At 49.7% G+C, this 18,785-nt stretch overlaps 1 protein-coding gene and 1 long non-coding RNA gene across 3 annotated transcripts in view; one reads left to right on the top strand and one right to left on the bottom strand.

The window, feature by feature from the left end:
* Positions 1-2,773: 2,773 nt before the first annotated feature.
* The window catches only part of ATCAY (ATCAY kinesin light chain interacting caytaxin), a 37,807-nt gene continuing 21,795 nt past the window's right edge, over positions 2,774-18,785 (top strand). Inside the window, exons 1-2 of the mRNA XM_047777508.1 lie at positions 2,774-3,120; positions 5,699-5,816. Of these exons, the coding sequence (XP_047633464.1) occupies positions 5,740-5,816 (77 nt within the window). The 5' untranslated portion in view covers positions 2,774-3,120; positions 5,699-5,739. The remainder of the gene's footprint in view (positions 3,121-5,698; positions 5,817-18,785) is intronic.
* The window catches only part of LOC125125870 (uncharacterized), a 51,035-nt gene continuing 42,390 nt past the window's right edge, over positions 10,141-18,785 (bottom strand). Inside the window, exon 4 of one of the 2 annotated variants that reach the window (XR_007134478.1) lies at positions 10,141-10,293. This is a non-coding gene — a long non-coding RNA (uncharacterized LOC125125870). Of the gene's footprint in view, positions 10,294-15,573; positions 15,856-18,785 lie in introns of those variants that run through there. The other variant, XR_007134477.1, reaches the window with a different exon arrangement.

Here is an 18,785-nt window from a genome sequence, read left to right as displayed (position 1 = left end):
GGCTCCAGTTAGATGATCCCTTCCGCGTGCCATGAGTGTGGCCAAAAAAGAAACAAACAAATCAATAAATAATCCAGACAAGAGCCAAGCCTGGTTCACACGGCGGCTTTGTGGCAGCAGCTGTAGCACCACGGACAGCTCCCAACGCTCTCATGGAGAAGGGGCTGCTGCTTTATAAATGCCCTTCTTTTCTAAATGCCTTTCTCCCGCCTTCTTCATCCCACCAACTCCTACTTACTCCTCAAGATCCAACTCATATAATCGCCACCCCCGACTCACCCCAAGAAATCTCCCCATGCGCCACTCCCCACAAGTCGCTTTGCTTCAAAGGTGTCTCTGTCAGCCCAGACTCCCTTGCCCACCAGCTTCCCTGAGAGGGAGTTCTACGAAAGCAAAGTCAGCAAAATCATATTCCTGTCCATATCCCAGTGCCCAGCACTAGAACTGACCTGGATTTTGCACTCAGTGTCTCTTCCCAGAGCTCCACTCCCTCCAGCAGGAGGTGCAAAGTCCAGACCTTGTGCTGTAGGTTCTGGGCTCTCCTCCCCTGCTGTGGGGAGGTTGCCTTTATGCCTCTGGCTTGGAGGGGCACAGACCCTGATGCGGTGAGTGGGGCAGCATATAATCACTGTGAATACAGTATGGTCTGAGACCCACAAAGGGAGTCAGCATGCATTCTACCTGAATTTCCCGAATATCTCCTCTGTGCTGGGTGCTGCCACCCTAGCACATTACAGTGTACGAGACCAACCAAGTCTCTTTTCTCTTGAAATGTGTGTTCCAACAAGGGCATTCTGCAATAAACAAAGAAATAAGTAAATGATCTCAAATAGTGGTAAGTCATAAAAACAACAACAGGCTCCTCAATACCTTAAACATAGAATTAGCATATGACCCAGCAATACCACTTTAAGGTAAATACCCCAAAGAACTGACATCAGGGACTCAAATAAATCCAGGTACACCCATGTTCACAGCAGCACAATCACCAAAATGTAAAAACACTTTTTTGTATCCAGTGATGAATGACTACACAAAAAGTGGCTTATGCATTCAGTGGAATACCTGATTCAGCCATAAAAATGAATGAAGCACTGAAACACACTGCAGTGTGGATGATCTTGAAAAATGATGCTCAGTGAGAGAAGCCAGTAAGATGGCATAGTATATGATTCCATGTATATGAAATATCCAGAACAGGCAAATCCACAGAGACAGAAAGTGGATTAGTGGTTGCCAGGGACGGGGCAGGGAACATTAAGAGATTGCTTAAGCACTACAGGATTTCCATTTAGGGTGATGAAAAAGTTCTGGAACTAGATAGTGGGGATGGTTGCACAACACTGTGCATATACTTAATGTCACTGAACTATACACTTTCAAGTGGTTAAAATGGTAAATTTCAGATTAGGTGTATTTTACAATTTAAAAAATTATACTAAGAAAAAAAATCAGACTAGGTAATGGGATGGAGGATGCTGGAGGGAGAGGCAAAGTAGGGGGTGATCAGAAAAGGCCTCTGTGAGGAGATTATTTCTGAGCTGACAGCTGAATAATGCAAACATCTGGGGGAAGAGCATCCCTGCTGAGGGAACAGCTTGTGCAAAGGCCCTGTGGTGAGAATGGATGTCATGTGTTCACAGAACGAATGAAAAACCACCACAGTGATTAAGAAGGACAGGATGTAACAAAAGGCACCTGTTCCTATTTGGGGTAATGTATTCGTTTCCTGTGGCTGCCATAACAAAGTACCACCAACTAGGTGGCACAAAACAACAGACTCCTGGGGGCTGTGAGGGAGAATTCATTTTGAGCCTCTTCAGCTTCTACTGGCCACCAGCAATCCTTTACATTCCTTGTCTTGTAGATGCATTACCCTAAACTCTGCCTTTGTCTCACATGGCACCACCCCCACACACACTCATGTCTTTTCCCCTTCCCTTCTCTTATAAACTCATTTGTCATGGGATTTAGGGCTCATCTTAAATTCAATATGATCTCATCTGGAGATCCTTAAGTCAATTCCATCTTCAAATAAGGTCACATTCACCAGTTCCAAAGGTTAGGACATGAAACATATCTTTGGGGGGGGGGGGCAACCATTCAACCTGCTACCAGTCTAAAAATTAAAACAGCAGCAGCATGAAACACGCATATAAATTTTCTCATGCTGTGGCACTGTGCTAAGCCACCTCCCGTGCATCACCTCATTAAATACTGAACCGCCATTATGTTAACGTTTCCATTTCACAGATGAGGAAACTGAGGCCCAGCAGGTAAGATCAATTATCCAACTGGGCCCCCCAGCTAGTGAGTGGCCAAGCCAGTGTAGTCCGATTTCAGAGGGTGCCCCCTTAACTCTATACTGTTCTATCATCAAACGCACAACTGCAGGGGGCGCCTTTTGGTGGCCTGGAGTAAGTGTGTCTGAGAAGATTCTGCCTCTCCAGCACCCAGGCCTGTGTTTGGCACATGGCTCATAGTAAGCGGCCGGCTGAGGGGCCCTTGAAATGGGTCCCTGAGGATCTTATTTCCTCCCTCATCATCTAAAGAAAGAGGCCATGGCCGCCATTTATTTATTTGTTCCTTGTTTTGTTTTTAAATCTGTGATGCGCCATCAGGAAATCATTTCCGCTTCTGCCCCTGGTGGGGCTCTTGGAAATGCTCCCCTCTCAGCCAATGGAGAGCACCGATTCTGGCAGGGGGCTGTGCTTTTTGGTCAGCCCTGCCCCCACCCACCCACCCTGCACACAAAAGCAGCATAATTAACTGTCTTAAGGAAGCCGATCCTCTGCCCGCTGGATCTGGCAAGAATACCTCGGAGGCACGAGCTGCGACGATGACAGGGGACGCTGCCGCAGCCAAGCGAAGGGGAGCCGACCCCTAGCTGCAAGCCGTTCTCCACCCCTGGACAAAAGCGCCCATCTGCGCCCGTCACATTGCTCTGGGTGACCTTCCTTGGATGCAGAGTCCGCCCCTGCGTGCATCTTCCTCGGATGCTCTGAAGGCCGGGGAACCGCGCTCTGAAGACGAGGGATGCCAGGCTGCATCCTCCCACGGCTGGTCTTTGTTTGCGAGTAAACGGGAGAGGCCGCGGAGGTAGCCGGGACTCACGCGGAGGTGAGTCCACTTTCTTTCTCCCCGCCCTGCAGAGGAATATTGTCCCCAAGCATCTAATACTGTTGCTGCAAACCCCCTTCTGGCAGATGGGGCTGGTGGGAGCAGAGAACCAGGGTCTTGGGATTCTTGCGATGGTAACCTTTCCATTTTCCACACGCGGAGAAAACCATCCGCCGTGCACACCCACCCACCAGTCATCTCCCAAGCCCACAGTTCACCTGGAAGGCAGAAGACTGCACCATTTCCAGGACGGGCTATGAGATTGGGCGGATCAAACCCTCAGCCCCTCTGTGGGACGCTTCCGGAGAGACTGAAATGTACGCGTCCCACCTCTGTGTATTTCCTATTTATAACGCCGTGAGCGGATTTGGAAAAAGGATTTGATGGATGTATACATGGAGGCTTGCCTATCGGGTGGGGAGGAAGCGACATGGTTGAAGCCAGAGAGTTACTCTCCTCTATCTGGACTTGTATGTGATGTGCTAATAATTGAGCGCCACAGCGGGAAGGGATGCGAAGGGACGCTTCTCAGCTTCCCCGCTGCCTTATTAAAGGCCCTCGAAGGTGAAGTCAGGATCAGAGGGCGGGACCTGTCTGGACCCATCGGGGACCCATCCACACGCCATTTAGAGGATCGTGGAGCCACCTGGTGTGGCTCCAGAGTCTCAGCTGTGGGTGGGGTAGAGGTGGGTGGTCCTTTCTGGGGCCTGAGCTCACACCCAGCTCAGGAAAAGGGAAACAGACGCAAAGACCACTCCCTTCTGAACGGAAACAATTTCTATTGATGCGAACTTTCTCTTGCAGTACGGTTTTGGGTGGTTGTTAAGCCCAGCATCAAGATATTTTCCTCTTCCTCTCTCTCTCTTCCTCTCTCTCTCCCCCAAACTGCGTCTTACTGTCCCTCCTCCATGAATGAATGACGACATTCAGGCCAGTGAAAAGAATCCAGTGAGAAACTCTCACTGAAGTGGGGGAGGGTTGAATTGCCGACATCCCCTACCCTCTCCCTGGCCATCACCTGTCTTAGGCTCCCTCTGACTTCCTCTCTGAGCCATGATCCCAAATGCAAACCCACCATCCACAGGGGCTTCCGTCCAGACAAGGGCTTTGGGAGACACACCCTAACGGATGGCCACACACCAGCTCTACCCTGGCAGGTGCAGCATGGGGAGGGCGAAGTTGCTGGAGGTCTGGACCTCAGGTGTTGGCAAGTGAGGATGACAACTTCTCAATCTCAGATCTATGGATATTTGGGGCCAATCATTCTTTTTTTTTTTTTTTGTCTTTGTTGTTGTTGTTGTTGTTGCTATTTCTTGGGCCGCTCCTGCGGCATATGGAGGTTCCCAGGCTAGGGGTTGAATCGAAGCTGTAGCCACCGGCCTACGCCAGAGCCACAGCAACGCGGGATCCGAGCCGCGTCTGCAACCTACACCACAGCTCACGGCAACGCCGGATCGTTAACCCACTGAGCAAGGGCAGGGACCGAACCCGCAACCTCATGGTTCCTAGTCGGATTCGTTAACCACTGCGCCACGACGGGAACTCCCGGCCAATCATTCTTGATCATGGAGGGCCATCCTGGGTACTGTAGGACATTGAGCAGCAGCCCTGGTCTCCACCCACTTAATGCCAGCAGCACCCCCTCCACAAGTTGTGACAACCAAAAATGCCTCCAAACATTGCCTAGTGGGGAGGGAGCAGTTACTCACAGTTGAAAACGACTGGATTAAAAGTACAGAACCCGTGCTATTAGTTGAGTCATAGGCTCCTGGGTGTGATCATTTCTAGACCAATTCTTTCATTTACAGCCAGGGAAACTGAGGCAGGGGAAGTCTGCCATGCCCCAGGGTAGACCCAAATTCATTCTCACTCAGCAGTTCTGACCACACTCCCAGACAGCCGAGCACTTAAGCCAGCATCTAGAACACTGCCCCCACCCCATTCCCTGAGTCCAGCTGGCTCCTCACATCAATAAAAATAAAACTGTCATTTTGTGGTTGGTAATCATGATGATCCTGATTTCCAACCCCAGTCACTTTCCACACTGCTTTTTTTAGTCCTAGAATCAGGTTGTCAGCACTTGCTTCTTTTTCAGGGATGGGAGTGCAGGACAGAGAGGCAGGGCAGGTGGGCTGAGGCAGATAGAAGTGGGCTGGAGTTAACTAGGTCCTGTTTGAATGTCAATCCCAGCAAAGAAGCTTAATTATATGAGGCGTTAACATTTTAGTATAAATGACTTTAGTTGGATTTCTTGCTTCCCAGTTGAAATCCAAGGTAAGGGAGGAATGGTGAACCATGGGGAGGATGGATTTCAAAGCTTCAAAGGGAGGGATGCTTGGGACTGGATGGTCAACCCCTCATTTGGTTTCAAACTCCAGACCCACATGGGTGTTCAGCTTTCTATGCTTCTGTTTTCTCATCTATGAAATGGAGATGCCTCGTGGGGCTGGGCAATGATTCAATAAGATGATGGACACAAGAGCTCTTTGCAGATCAATCTCTGAAGTTCTGTGTGTGGAAAGGGAATTGTCATTATGACGATTGTCCAGTAAAACCTCCATCCATGGCCCCCCTTCAGGATTCATCCTTGCTTCAAGTCGACGCCTTTTCCAAGCTCCCATGGGGACCACTGAAGCCACACTCCGGATGGAAAACATGGACGTGAAGGAAGAATGGCAGGATGAAGCTCTGCCCAGGTACCACTCCCCAGGTCTCCATGTCAGTGTGGAGGGAGTGGGTCCAACACTTCTCCCAGGTGTGGTGTGGAGACCACAGTTGGCCAGGCCAAGCACGTAATTAATATTTGCTGAATTATTTATGATTAATTTCCCACTTGCCCCCTTCCCCACCCAAGTGCCAAAATAGCCCCCATTCCCACACTATTGTAAAAATTCTAAACATTACAGTATTCTTACCTGGGTCCCCATGAATCCAGGTAATATCATATCTTTACCTGCAGCAGCCAGAGGGACCATATCATACCCCTGCTTAAAACCCCTGGGGTAAATGCTCATCCCACAGAAAATCCAGGTTTCAGCCTCCACTTGCTCCTTCGGCCTCAGCTCACATCACTCTGTGTCCCTTCGTGTTCTCCGGCTACAGCATCTCCCTCTCTGTTCCTCTGCTATGCTGGGCTGGCTCTGACCTTCAGACTTCACACTGGCTGTTCCTTCTGCCAGAACACTGTTCCCCAGACACCTGCCTCCCTCACCTCCTTCAGGTCTCTGCCCACAGGCCACCTCTCACAGAGGACGTCCTGGCCCTTTCATTACTTACCTTCTCCTCTGGCTCCTGAATTGTTTTCTTCCTAAATAACAGCCCTCCCAAGACATCCGCGTCCTAATCCCTGGACCAGAGAATGTTCCCCCATGTGGCAAAAGGCAAATGTGATTAAGCACCTTAAAATAGGGGAGATGGGATTTCCCTCATGGCTCAGCCGGTGAAGGATCTGGCATTGTCACTGTTATGGCTCTGGGTACAGCTGTGGTTCGATCCCTGGCCTGGGAACTTCTGCATGCCACAGGGTGGCCAAAAAAGAAAAAAATTGGAGGAGATGGTCCTGGATTATCCAGATGGGTCCTCTATGTAATCACAGGGGTCTCTATAAAAAGAGAGAGGGAGATTTGACTATAGAAGTAGGAGCTGTGATGATGAAAATAACTGCTTGGGGAGTTCCCATCGTGGCACAGTGGAAATGAATCTGAACCATGAGGTTGTTGGTTCGATCCCTGGCCTTGCTCAGCGGGTTAAGGATCCAGCATTGCCACGAGCTGTGGTGCAGGTCGCAGATGCAGCTCAGATCTGGCATTGCTGTGGCTCTGGTGTAGCCTGGCAGCTACAGCTCCGATTAGGCCCCTGGCCTGGGAACCTCCATGTGCCAAAGGTGTGGCCCTAAAAAGACAAAAGGCAAAAAAAAAAAGGAAGAAAGAAAGAAAGAAAAGAAAAAGAAAACAGCTTGGAGTTTTGGGAGGAAGGGCCACAAGCCCAGGAATGCAGGCGCCTCTAGAAGCTGAAAAAGGCAAGGAAACAGATTCCCCTCTGGAGCCTCCAGAAGGAACCAGCCCTGCCAACATCTTGCCTTTAGCCTAGTGAAATGGATTTCAGCTGGACGTCTGGCATCTAGATTCGTTCAGAGAAAACATTTGTGTTGTTTTAAGCCACTAAATTTGTGATGATTTGTTACAGCAGCCACAGAAGATTCATACAAATATTTTACATACTTAAACTTGAAGGCAGGGGCCTTTGGGTTGATCACAGGCATACAGCTGGCACTCAAAAAATATTGGGTGGGAGTTCCTGTTGTAGCTTAGCAGGTTAAGAACCTAACTAGTACCCATGAGGATGCAGGGTCCATCCCTGGCCTCACTCAGTGGGTTAAGGATCTGGTGTTGCTGTGAGATGTGGTGTAGGTCACAGATGTGGCTTGGATCCCGTGTTGCTGTGCCTGTGGCGTAGGCCAGCAGCTGCAGCTCCAATTTGACCCCTCGCCTAGAAATTTCCACATGCCGCAGATGTGGCTCTCAAAAAAAAAAAAAAAAAAAAAGATATTGGGTGAATGGATGAGGTTCACTGGTAGGAATCACAGGGAGGAAGCCAGGTGCACCCACTGCTGAGAGACTCGCCTCTCTCTCTCTGTTTTCTCCTCCAGTGAGGTGTTGAGTAAAAGAAGATATTGTCAGCACAGGCTTCCCCTTATTCATTGGCTGGATGCAAATGCTCATCTCCCTCCCACTTTAACTGAAGGAGTTTACCCCTAGGAGATGATGCCCAAGAGTTAGGTGCATAACCATTGGGAAAGGAAGAGTCAAAGGGATGGGGCACATTCACCCTGGAAAAGAGAATCTGGAAAGGATCTCCAGCTCCAGAAAATCTCAGTCGGTGAGGGTGTTGAAGGCAGAACTAGGATGAGGGACAGGCAGGAAATAGATGCAGGTTTGAGTCTAATAGGGTCTACATGGACTCAACTGGTTCAATATGATCATGCTTTCCTTTTTGCTTTTTAGGGCCACACCCTCGGCATATGGAAGTTCCAAGGCTAGGGGTCCAATTGGAGCTACAGCTGTCAGCCTACACCACAGCAACTCGAGATCCGAGCTTCAGCTGCAACCTACACTGCAGCCACAGCAACGTGGGATCCTTAACCCACTGAGCGAGGCCAGGGATCAAACACACATCTTCATGGATCCTAGTTGAGTTTGTTACTGCTGAGCCACAACAGGAACTCCATGAACATGCTTTATGTGGCCATTCTGTTCGAAAGCAAAGTGGGCCTGAGCTCCCGTCGTGCTCAGTGGTAATGAATCTGACTAGTATCCATGAGGATGCAGGTTTGATCCCTGGACTCGCTCAGTGGGTTAAGAATCCAGTGTTGCCATTAGCTGAGGTGCAGGTCGCCCACTCAGCTCGGATCTGGCATTGCTGTGGCTGTGGCATAGGCTGGCAGATACAGCTCCAATTAGAACCCTATCCTGGGAACCTCCATATGTCGTGGGCATAGCCGCCACCCCGCCCCCCGCCCCACAAAGAAAAGGCTAAGTGGGCCAATGGGGGTGGTCTCAAGCTTCCTATCGTTGATGTGTCTGAGGAGAAGCCATGTTAAGGGCATCACCCCTTCATTTGAGAATCTTGACCCTCTCCCCAGTCTAGTCATTTTCAGTATCTGCATTTCATGCATATCCTTGTGGTTCTTTTTTTTTTTTTTTTTTTGTCTTTTTAGGGCCCCACCTGAGGCATATAAAGGTTCCCAGGCTAGGGATCTAGTTAGGGATTTAGTTGGAGCTGTAGCTGCTGGCCTACACCACAGCCACAGCAACACGGGATCCGAGCCTTCTCTGCAACCGACACCATAACTCACAGCAATGCCGGATCCTTAACCCACTGAGCAAGGCCAGGGATCGAAACCACAACCTCATGGTTACTAGTTGAGTTGTTAACCACTGAGCCACGACGGGATCTCTGATTGTGGTTCTTTTTATATTTTCCCTTCCTTCCTCCCTTTCTTCTTTACCACAGTGTGCAGTGACTCAATGTGTGATCTCAGTCCCAGACCAGGGATTGAACCCAGGTTGCAGTGGTGAAAGTGCCAAGTCCTAACCACTAGACTGCCAGGGAACTCCCGTCTTTGTGGTTCTTAAAGTGATAGGTGCCCCATCTCATAATAGCCGAGAATCTCTCATCTGCCCAGTACCACTGTCCTCAGGAATACAAGTATTGCGGGAAAGAGACGGCAACTTCATTGATGCTGACCTCCTGTTCTTTCACTGTTAGAAGCTACTTCTTTGTTCTCCATCCCCTCCTGTAAGTCTTTCTCTTCAACTCAGTACAAGGAGTGCTGGGAGTTCCCTGGTGGCACAGTAGGTTATGGATCCTGTGTTGTCACTGCTGTGATGTGGGTTTGATTCCTGGTCCCAGAATTTCTGCAAGCTGTGGGCACAGCCAAAAAAAAAATTAATAATGCAAGGAGTGCTGATGCCTGGATACGTAGAAAGGGGTCTCATGACATTGAGACCTGGCTGTTTGGACAAATTAAGTGTTGTTTATGGCAGGGCCTCCTGATGTAGTTAGGAATGCTCCAGAATGGGCAAGAGCCACCCTTGGGGGAGGTCTGTCCCTCATCCCTGGCCTGGGAGGTCTGTTTCCTCCCACATAAGAGGTGGAATCAGATGGGGTGATCTTGGCAGGTTCCTTCCAGCACCAAATGCCCAGGGTTTGGAGGCATCTCCAGCCAGTCTCCACATTGCTTACCCTCCAGTCCCACGAACTCTGGCATCTGGTGAGACCAAAGCATTCCTCGGTCCAGACTTTGAGAATCTTCTGATTCAACCCCACCTCTCCAGGCAGCAAACCCCAACCCTTCCTGGACATAAAAAATTCTCTCAGAGCTCCCCAGTGGCCTAGCAGTTAAGGATCTGGCGTTGTCACTGCTGTGGCATGGGTTCAATCCTTGATCCAGGAACTTCCAATGTGCCACGAGTGCGGCCAAAAAAATATTCTCGATGACATCACAGGACTCACCTTGTACACTCTAATTTTATTTCAAGCAGCACATTGGAACCAAGAGGGCACGAGCTATGGAACTCTTCTTGGCCATGGGTTTGGATTCCAGTTCTCTGGTGGGCTCACTCGGCCACCTTGGGCAGCTCTTCCAGCATCTTTGTGCCTCAGTTTCCCTATCTGTAAAATAGGGACAATATTTCCTGACCCCTGAAGTTGTGGAAATCTGTTGAGGTGTGAGGGGCGAGGCAGCCAAAATGGGCAGTCTAGATGAGGAGGACTGCCCACAGGAACTGCTGCCCTCAGGATCAATCTGTCTGCTTGTTTCTTGTTCATTCTGGTTCCTTTTTCCCACCCCCACCCCCATCAAAGAGACCCCCTCCTCCCAAGCCTTGTTGAGACAAAGTGGGGCTGACTGCAGCTGCAAATGTGAATTTCAAGTGAGTTTCCCCTTTCAGTAGTTCAGTGTTTGCAGGATAGTGGCCTGGCTGTGCAGCCCCAGGGTGGGGAACAGGCTTTCTTCGAAGCTCTGTCCTCCTCGTTCTGGGAGAAATGAGTGCAGGTCCTTGATACAGCGTCCAGCTGCATCTCAACATAAGCACCTCTGTCTGATGCCAGACAACCCCCAATTCTACTCCTTTCAGCTCAAGATCCCTTCCTGGGGCTATCTTCGAACTGCCCACCCGGGTGTTTCTGAGCACACAGCCCCCTCTTGCTACCATCCTCCTGCTGCATCTTCCTGCACCTCCTGCTCATCTGCAGATTCCTGCAGAGCCGGAGCTGAGGTGATCCATCTCACTGCCTCATTTCCCCATTCATTCATTCTAGGGATAGGTACTGACTGTATGCCAGGCCCTGGGAGAGACGCTCAGGACATGTGGAGAACAGCAGAGCCACTCATGCAGTGCTCACAGTCCGGGGTAGAGACAGGCAGTCACTTATAACCTCACAAGCCAGTGGAAAATTGTAGCCGGGTTCTTGGTGCCTGGAGAATGCCTAAGTGGGGTCTGACTAGGTTGGGTAGGTTGTGGGAGATACTGAGCCTGAGCTATGAAGGATGAAGAGGGATGAATCCGGAAAAGAGACCAGGTGTTGGGGAAGATCATTCCAAGCAGAGAGAGCAGCATGTGTAAAGGCCCCGAGGCCGGTGGAAGCTGATAGAAGGACTAAAAGAAGGTTAGGTGGGAAAACTGAGAACTAGGGTGGGGAATGGCCAGAGTCTCACAGCTAAGGAGAAGCATGTGCACGTTTAGATATCTGACTGGCGTCTCAGTCTGCCTGTCCCTCTACAGCTGAGTGGCCGTGGGTTTTGTTTATTTGTAACTTTTCATTCTGACATAGACAAGCCTAGACAAAAATCACAAGAGTGGGAGTTCCCAGGGTAGCATGGTGGAAACGAATATGATTAGTATCCTCGAGGATGCAGGTTCAATCCCTGGCCTTGCTCAGTGGGTTAAGGATCCGGCATAGCTGTGAACAGTGGTATAGGGCACAGACTTGGCTCGGATCTGGCGTTGCTGCGGCTGTGGCATAGGCCGGTAGCTGTAGCTCCTATTTAACCCCTAGCCTGGGAACTTCCATATGCTTCGGGTGCAGCCCTAAAAAGAAAAAAGAAAAATCACAAGAGTGATATAAGGGTATAAGGGTTGTCTGTAAACTTTACCCAGATTTGCCAATTGTTAAAATTTTACTTCCTTTATCATTCTTTCTCCCTCTCTCTCTGTCTCCCTCTGTGTCTGTCTGTTCTCTGTCTGCCTCCCTATCTCTCTCTCTGTGCTCACTTCCTGTTTGTATCTACCTGCCCTCACACAGACCAGGCCAGACATGCTCCCTCCCACCAGCCCAAAACACCCACAGAGTTGTTTTCACATTGCCCAGCTCAGAAGTTTGCAAAACTGGAGCTCTTGCTGTGGTGCAATGGGAGCAATGGCGTCTGGGATGTGGGGTCGATCCCTGGCCTTGCACAGTGGGTTAAGGATCCGGCATTGCCACGGTGACAACTGCAGCTCAGATCTGATCCTGGCCTAGGAGTTCCATGGGCTGAGGGGCAGCCAAAAAAAAGGGGGAAAAAAAGACTGTTGTGCTAGAGCCATGGGTTTGGGGTGAGAAGTGATGGAGGGCTCTGAGTAGCCTCAGCACCCCCTGGCCTCCTTAATGCCGCCATTCTCTTTCCTGTGCTCCAGCCATGCCAGGCTGTCATAACAGGATACCCTACATGAGGCAGCTTCGATAGCAGACATTTATTCTCTCTCAGGTTCTGAGGCTGGATGTCTGAGATCAAGGTGACAACAGGGTTGGCTTCTGGTGAGGGCTGGTTTCCTGGCTGTCTCACTGTGCCCTTACCTGACCTTTCTTCTGTGCTTGCATGTGGAGAGACTTCTAATGGCCCTCCTTCTCCTAAGGGCACAGTCCTAGTCAATTGGGGCCCCAACCTTGTGACCTTTGTTAACCTCAATTGCCTTCTGAAGACCCTATCTCCAGTCATATTGGGCATTGCCTTCAGTGTGTGAATTGCAGGGAGGGGCAAGGGGAGGACATCCTCTTTGCATCCAGAGGCTGACTGCTGGGGTAGAGTGGGTGGGTGGGGACTGTAATGCCTCTGTCCATAGTTCTGCTCGTGATCCCAGGCTTCCTGATCCAGCCAAGAGGTGACAGTGCTGGGGGCGGGGGCATGGTGGGAGCCAGATGAATAGACAGAGGCGTTGGAAATTGCAAAGAAGGAAAAGGGGCAGATTTGTCTGAGCTTCTGAAACGACCAGTTTTCAAGAAGTAATTTTTGGATGCCTCTCAGCAGTTCCTTCAGCTTAACTTTGCAGGAGTCCTATTACTAAGCCCCAGTACTGCTGGCCCAGCTTTGAGTCTTGGGAAAGTCTACTTTGGCCCAGAAAGAGTTTTTGATGATACTGTGCACCAGAGGTGGCCATAGTCAGGCTGAAACAGAGGCTGGGCATCCCTGCCAATCAGAATGCTGTTGAAGCCCGGGGGTACCAGTTGGGAAGCAGGAGGCATGTTCAAAGGTCCTGAGGCCCATGCTTTATTCTCAATTCCCTTGTTTCACACCATGAGTAACATTATACCAGAGGCTAGGATCTGAGGGTAGAACTAGGTCCAGGAGCCACATCTGAAGCCAGAACTATTTGTAATAACAGCTGTTTCTGGATGACAGGTGTTTCTAGATTTCGGCCTTTCCCTGCCACTTACATAACATGCCCTCACTCAATCCCTCCTTCAACAAACCCTCGCTGAGGGCTGCTTCTCCCAGGGCCGGGCCGGTGACTCACCAAAGCAAGAGAGGAAGACGCACTTCCTCCCCTGCAAGGGCTCACAGTCTTCCCAGAAAGCAAATGTTTAGAACACGGTTCCACAGGCTTGGCACCCAGAGAGGTTTCTGAAGCAGAGTGCAGGGGCGGGATGGAGGTCAGGCTCAGACAGGGTCTCCTGGAGGATGCACACCCAGCCTTAAAGGCTAAGCAAGTTCACCAGACAAAGAAAGCAGGAAGTGGCCCTCTAGGCAGAGGGGGTGGGATGTGCACAGGCAGTGGGGCAAAGAGGACCTTGGCGTGGTAGGGAACGCAGTACAAGAGCCCAGGTAGATCACGGGTTGGGGGTTCATCAACGCCAGCCATATCCAGAAGGGATGCCCAGGAGAGAAATCCAGAATCCAAATTTCACACTGAGAGGGTGCAGGAGTCTCCCAGAGCTGCCATAGCTGGTATCACAAACTGGATTAAAACGATGGAAAAGTATTCTTTTACAGTTCTGGAGGCTAAAAATCCAAAATCAAGGTGTCAGCAGGGCCATATTCCCTCTGAAGCTAAGGAAGGATCCTTCTTCCCCTCCCAGCTTCCGATGGTGACTGGAAATCCTCGGCTTGTGAATGCCTCACTCCAATCTCTGCCTCCATCTTCACATGGCCTTCTCAGAACTCTGTTGTTCTGTGTCCAGACTTCCCTCTTTTTACAGGCATACCTCTGATTGGATGTAGGGCCCACCTACGCCACTATGACCTCATCTTACCTTTCCTTTTTCTTTTTCTTTTTTGGGGCCGCACCTGTGGCACATGGAAGTTCCCAGGCTAGGGGTTGAATCAGACCTGCAGCTGCCGGCCTACACCACAGCCACAGCAACATGGGATCCGAGCCATGTCTATGACCTCCACCACAGCTCACAGCAATGCTGGATCCTTAACCCACTGATCGAGGCCAGGGATCAAATCCACATCCTCATGGATACTAGTTGGGTTCATTACTGCTGAGCCACAATGGGAACTCCAACTTTTTTTTTTTTGGTCATCTCCAGAGCATGCAGAAGTTCCCCAAGCCTGTGATGGAACCCCCACCACAGCAGTAACAATGCCAGATGTTTAACCTGCTAGGCCACCATGGAACTCCATACCTCAACTTAATGATGTTCATAAATGGTCTTATTTCCAAATAGGTCACATTCCCAGGTATTGGGAGTTAAGACCTGAATTATGTTTTGGGGGGATGCAATTCAACCCACACTAGAAGGATAAAGCCACATTGTACACCTGGTGGATTAGGGGGAACCCCACTTTTGACAAGGGTTTCCCAGCATGGACTGAAAGTAAGTGCCGCAGGGAGCCATCTGGATCCACTTGGAGATCATGGCGGGGCGTTAGCCCTGCAAAAGCTGCAGTCTTCTGGGGCTTGGGGGAAGAACCAGTCTTACCTGGCCTTGAAAGCCGCAGCCCTGTGGACCTGTGGGGTTGGCACACATGTGCAGAATGGGCACAAGGGGGCAGTAGAGAGCAATGCCTGGGCTCCTCTGCCACTGTAAAGGGTTCCAACCTCCGAGCGTCCTCTAGATCAGCCTCGGTTTCCTCCTCTGTGAAATGGGTTCCTACCTGCTTCATAGGGAAGACAGGAGCAAATAAGATGATGCCACCAACATTTCCAACACAGTGAGTGCCCTGTCCGTGGGGTAAATTATGGTTCTAGCTGATTCTAGAACAACAGGGATTACAGCCTGAGACTGAGATGCACGGGGCAGGGAGGGAGGGTGCAGCGTAAATGGGGGAAGGAGCTGGAAGGAAATTCCGACACCCAGGTGAGCAAGGGCAGCAGACAGTCACTTCCAGGTGGTTGTTACCATGCATGACGGGCAGATCTGATTCAGGAAAAGATGGAAGTCTCGACTTTTTGTGCCGCATCTGATTTGACAGCATATTTTATTTTATTTTATTTTTAATTTAATTTAATTTTTTAATTTTTTCGCCATTTCTTGGACCGCTCCTGCGGCATATGGAGGTTCCCAGGCTAGGGGTCTAATCGGAGCTGTAGCTGCCAGCCTACGCCAGAGCCACAGCAACGCGGGATGCGAGCCGCGTCTGCGACCCACATCACAGGTCACGGCAACTCCGGATTATTAACCCACTGAGCAAGGGCAGGGATCGAACCCGCAACCTCATGGTTCCTAGTCGGATTCGTTAACCACTGCGCCACAACGGGAGCTCCTGACAGCATATTTTAAATGTTGTGAGAAGCTGTGTGGACAGGACAAAACTAGGGGTGGTGCATCAGCTGTCAGTCTGCAGTTTCTGAGCACGATTTGGGTTAATTTTGCAGGTAGGCAGTGTGCCTCCTGTACCCCAGGCCCTGGAGTTGTTGGTGAGTTACCAGCTGCCCTCCCCAGGCTGGGAGCAGGGGTGTCAGTGACAGACCAGAGGGACAGAACAACGTGTACATGAGATGAGCATGTGATCGGGTCTTCAGCCTCAATCTGGAAAAAAAAAAAAAGGATGCCTCTTTTAAACCTTCTGACTCAATCTGAAGCTTGCTTTTTTCTTTTTTAAATTGAGGTGAGGAGTTCCTTTGTGGTGCAGTGGGTTAAGAACACGTCATTGTCACTGCAGTGGCTCAGGTTCGATCCCAGGCCTGGGAATTTAAGCATGCTGTGGGCGAGGCCCCAAAAATACTGAGATGAAATTTACATAATGTTAGGGAGTTCCCACTGTGGCATGGTGACTTAATGATCCTACTTGTCTCTGTGGCGTTGCCAGGATCAATCTCCGGCTGTGTTGTAGGTCACAGATGGGGCTTAGATCAATCCCTTGCCACAGGTGAAGCTGAATAAGGAAAAATAAAATAAATAATGATTTAAAATGCACTACTGTGCAACATCACCTCTCTCTAGTTCCAGAACATTCCATCTCCCCAAAAATGAAACCCTGTCCCCATCAGCAGTCACTCTTCATCCCCTCTCCCCTAGCCTCTAGCAACTAGGAATCCACCACTCTCTGTCTCTGTGGGAGTGCCTCTTCTGGATGTTTCCCTTCCATGGAATCACACACCATGTGTCCTTCTGTGTCTGCTTCTCTCACTAAGCATCATGGTTTCAAGGTCCATTCACATTGCAGCAATTGTCAGTGCTTCTCTCCTTTTCATGGCTGAGTACTATTCCATTGTATGGGTGGACCATATTTTGTTAATCCATTCATCATTTGATGGATGTTAGGGTTGTTTCCACCTTTTGGCTGCTGGGAATCATGCTGCTCTGAGCATTTGAGTTTTTGTGTGGATATGTGTCTTCATTTCCTTTGCAACTCTGGCTCTATTTTGACTTTTGACCTCCGTGAGAGCAGAGTAACATCCAATTCCTCCTTTATCCCCAAGACCCCTCCCCCTGCCCCAGTGTACCTGGAAGGTAGTGGTTAATCAAAGAACATTTGAAGCAGGTGAAAGGGCAGAAAGGTGGGAAGGGTGGGTGGGTGGGGGCAGTGAGAGGAAGAAGCATGGATAAATTCCACCCTGCAGATGGTGCCAGTTCGTGCCCTATGAGGAACACAGGCGAGGGAATAAATGGCTTTTTACAAGGAAAGGAAAAGCATTCTGCTGTCCTTCCCCACCCAAACAGCTCTGAGTTTAGCTGGCACTGCTGAGCTGCAGAAATGAATTAACGCTGCAGTGCTTCCCTGAGTCAGCATGCCCGAGCCTCTGACAGCCCCATGCGCCCTGCAGAACCTGCTTAGAACTGAGTATTTATCTAGGGAGCAAAGGAGCCAGAGCACGTAGGTCAGAAACTGGCAGCATGAGCTGTGGTCCAAAAAAACAATCTGGGAATTGCCAGAGAAACAAGTCTTATTTTGCAAATCTGTGCTCCACCAACCATGAAGGGGTACAATACATACTTGGCTGCATTTATTTTTTTCAAAATTTTACTTTTTAGAAGTATTAGGTTTATAGAAGATGCAAGAATATTGCAGAAAGCTTCTGTATACACCCTCCACACACACCCAGTTTCTGCTATGATTAACATCTTATATTAGGCTGATATATTTGATACAACTGACCGATACTGATACATTTTTTTTGGCCATGCCCAAGGCATGTGGAAGTTTCCAGGCCAGGGATCTTGTGCCACAGCAGTGATCCAAACCACAGCAGTGACCCAAACCACAGCAGTGACAACGCCAGATCCTTAGCTGCTGGTCCACCAGAGGATTCTTTGATACATTATTATGAACCGAAGTCCACAATTTATTGAGATTTCCATAGTCCTTTTCTTGTAATATCCTTTTTCTTTGGATCCCATCCAAGATTCCATGTAACATTTAGTCACGACCTCTCCTCAGGCTCCTCTGGGCTGTGACCGTTCCCCTGACTTTCCTCGTTCCTGAGGCCCTTGGCCAGTTGGAGGAGGATGGTGGTCAGGTTTTGGAGAATTTCCCTCAGTGGGAATTTGGTGTTTTTCTCACGGTCAGACTGGGGTGCTGGGTGCTAGGAGGAGGACCACACGGGAGGGGACGTCTCATCCGTCATATCAGGGTGCCTGCCATCAGCCTGGCTCATCACTGCTGGTGTTGACCTTGGGCCCCTGGCTGAGGTGGTGCTGGTCAGGTGTCTCCACTGTAAAGTCACGCCTGCCCACTTTCCATGCCTCCCCTTTAGGAGGAAGTCACCGTGGAAGGCCCACACTTACAGAGAAGGGGGGCTACTGTCCATCTCTGTGAGGGGAGAATATCTACATACATTATCTGAAATTCTTCTGTGCAGGAAAAATTTGCCTTTTCTCCCCTCTATTTATTTATCCAATCATTTATTTATATCCTTTTGGACTCCTGAGCATTTTAGGTTTTTTGGTTTTGGGGTTTTTTTGTGTGTGGTTTTTTTTTTTTTTTTTTTTTTGCTTTTTCATGGCCGCACCCAGAGCATATGGCGGTTCCCAGGCTACGGGTCCAATCGGAACTGTAGCTGCCAGCCACAGCCACAGCAACATGGGATCCGAGCCGTGTCTGCACCACAGCTCACGGCAACACCAGATCCTTAACCCACTGAGCGAGGCCAGGGACTGAACCCGCAATCTCATGGTTACCAGTTGGATTCATTCTGGCTGTGCCACAATGGGAACTCCGGACATTTTACTTTATACTTTGTCTCAAAACCCAATACTTCATGATTTATTTTACTGTTCAGACTGGTCCAGCATTGGCCATGGAGAGCTCTTTCAGTTGAGCTGCTGTGTCCATTGGACCACTTCTGGCTGCATTTAATAGCAACGATTCATCCAAGATCGAACTCTGTGGGGGTTACCCATGAATAATGCTGCTAATGACCCAAAGTCATTCTGAATGACTTCTCTCTGGGCCTCAGATTTCCCCATAAAAAAAAAAAGTAGGCTTAATATTTATTAAGTGATCTGATGGGAGCCCT

This window comes from Phacochoerus africanus, chromosome 4 (genome assembly GCF_016906955.1).
Source record: "Phacochoerus africanus isolate WHEZ1 chromosome 4, ROS_Pafr_v1, whole genome shotgun sequence".
NCBI classification, from domain to species: Eukaryota; Metazoa; Chordata; class Mammalia; order Artiodactyla; family Suidae; genus Phacochoerus; species Phacochoerus africanus.
Note: the sequence above shows the minus strand (reverse complement) of the source record. Positions and strands in the feature narration are given on the sequence as shown.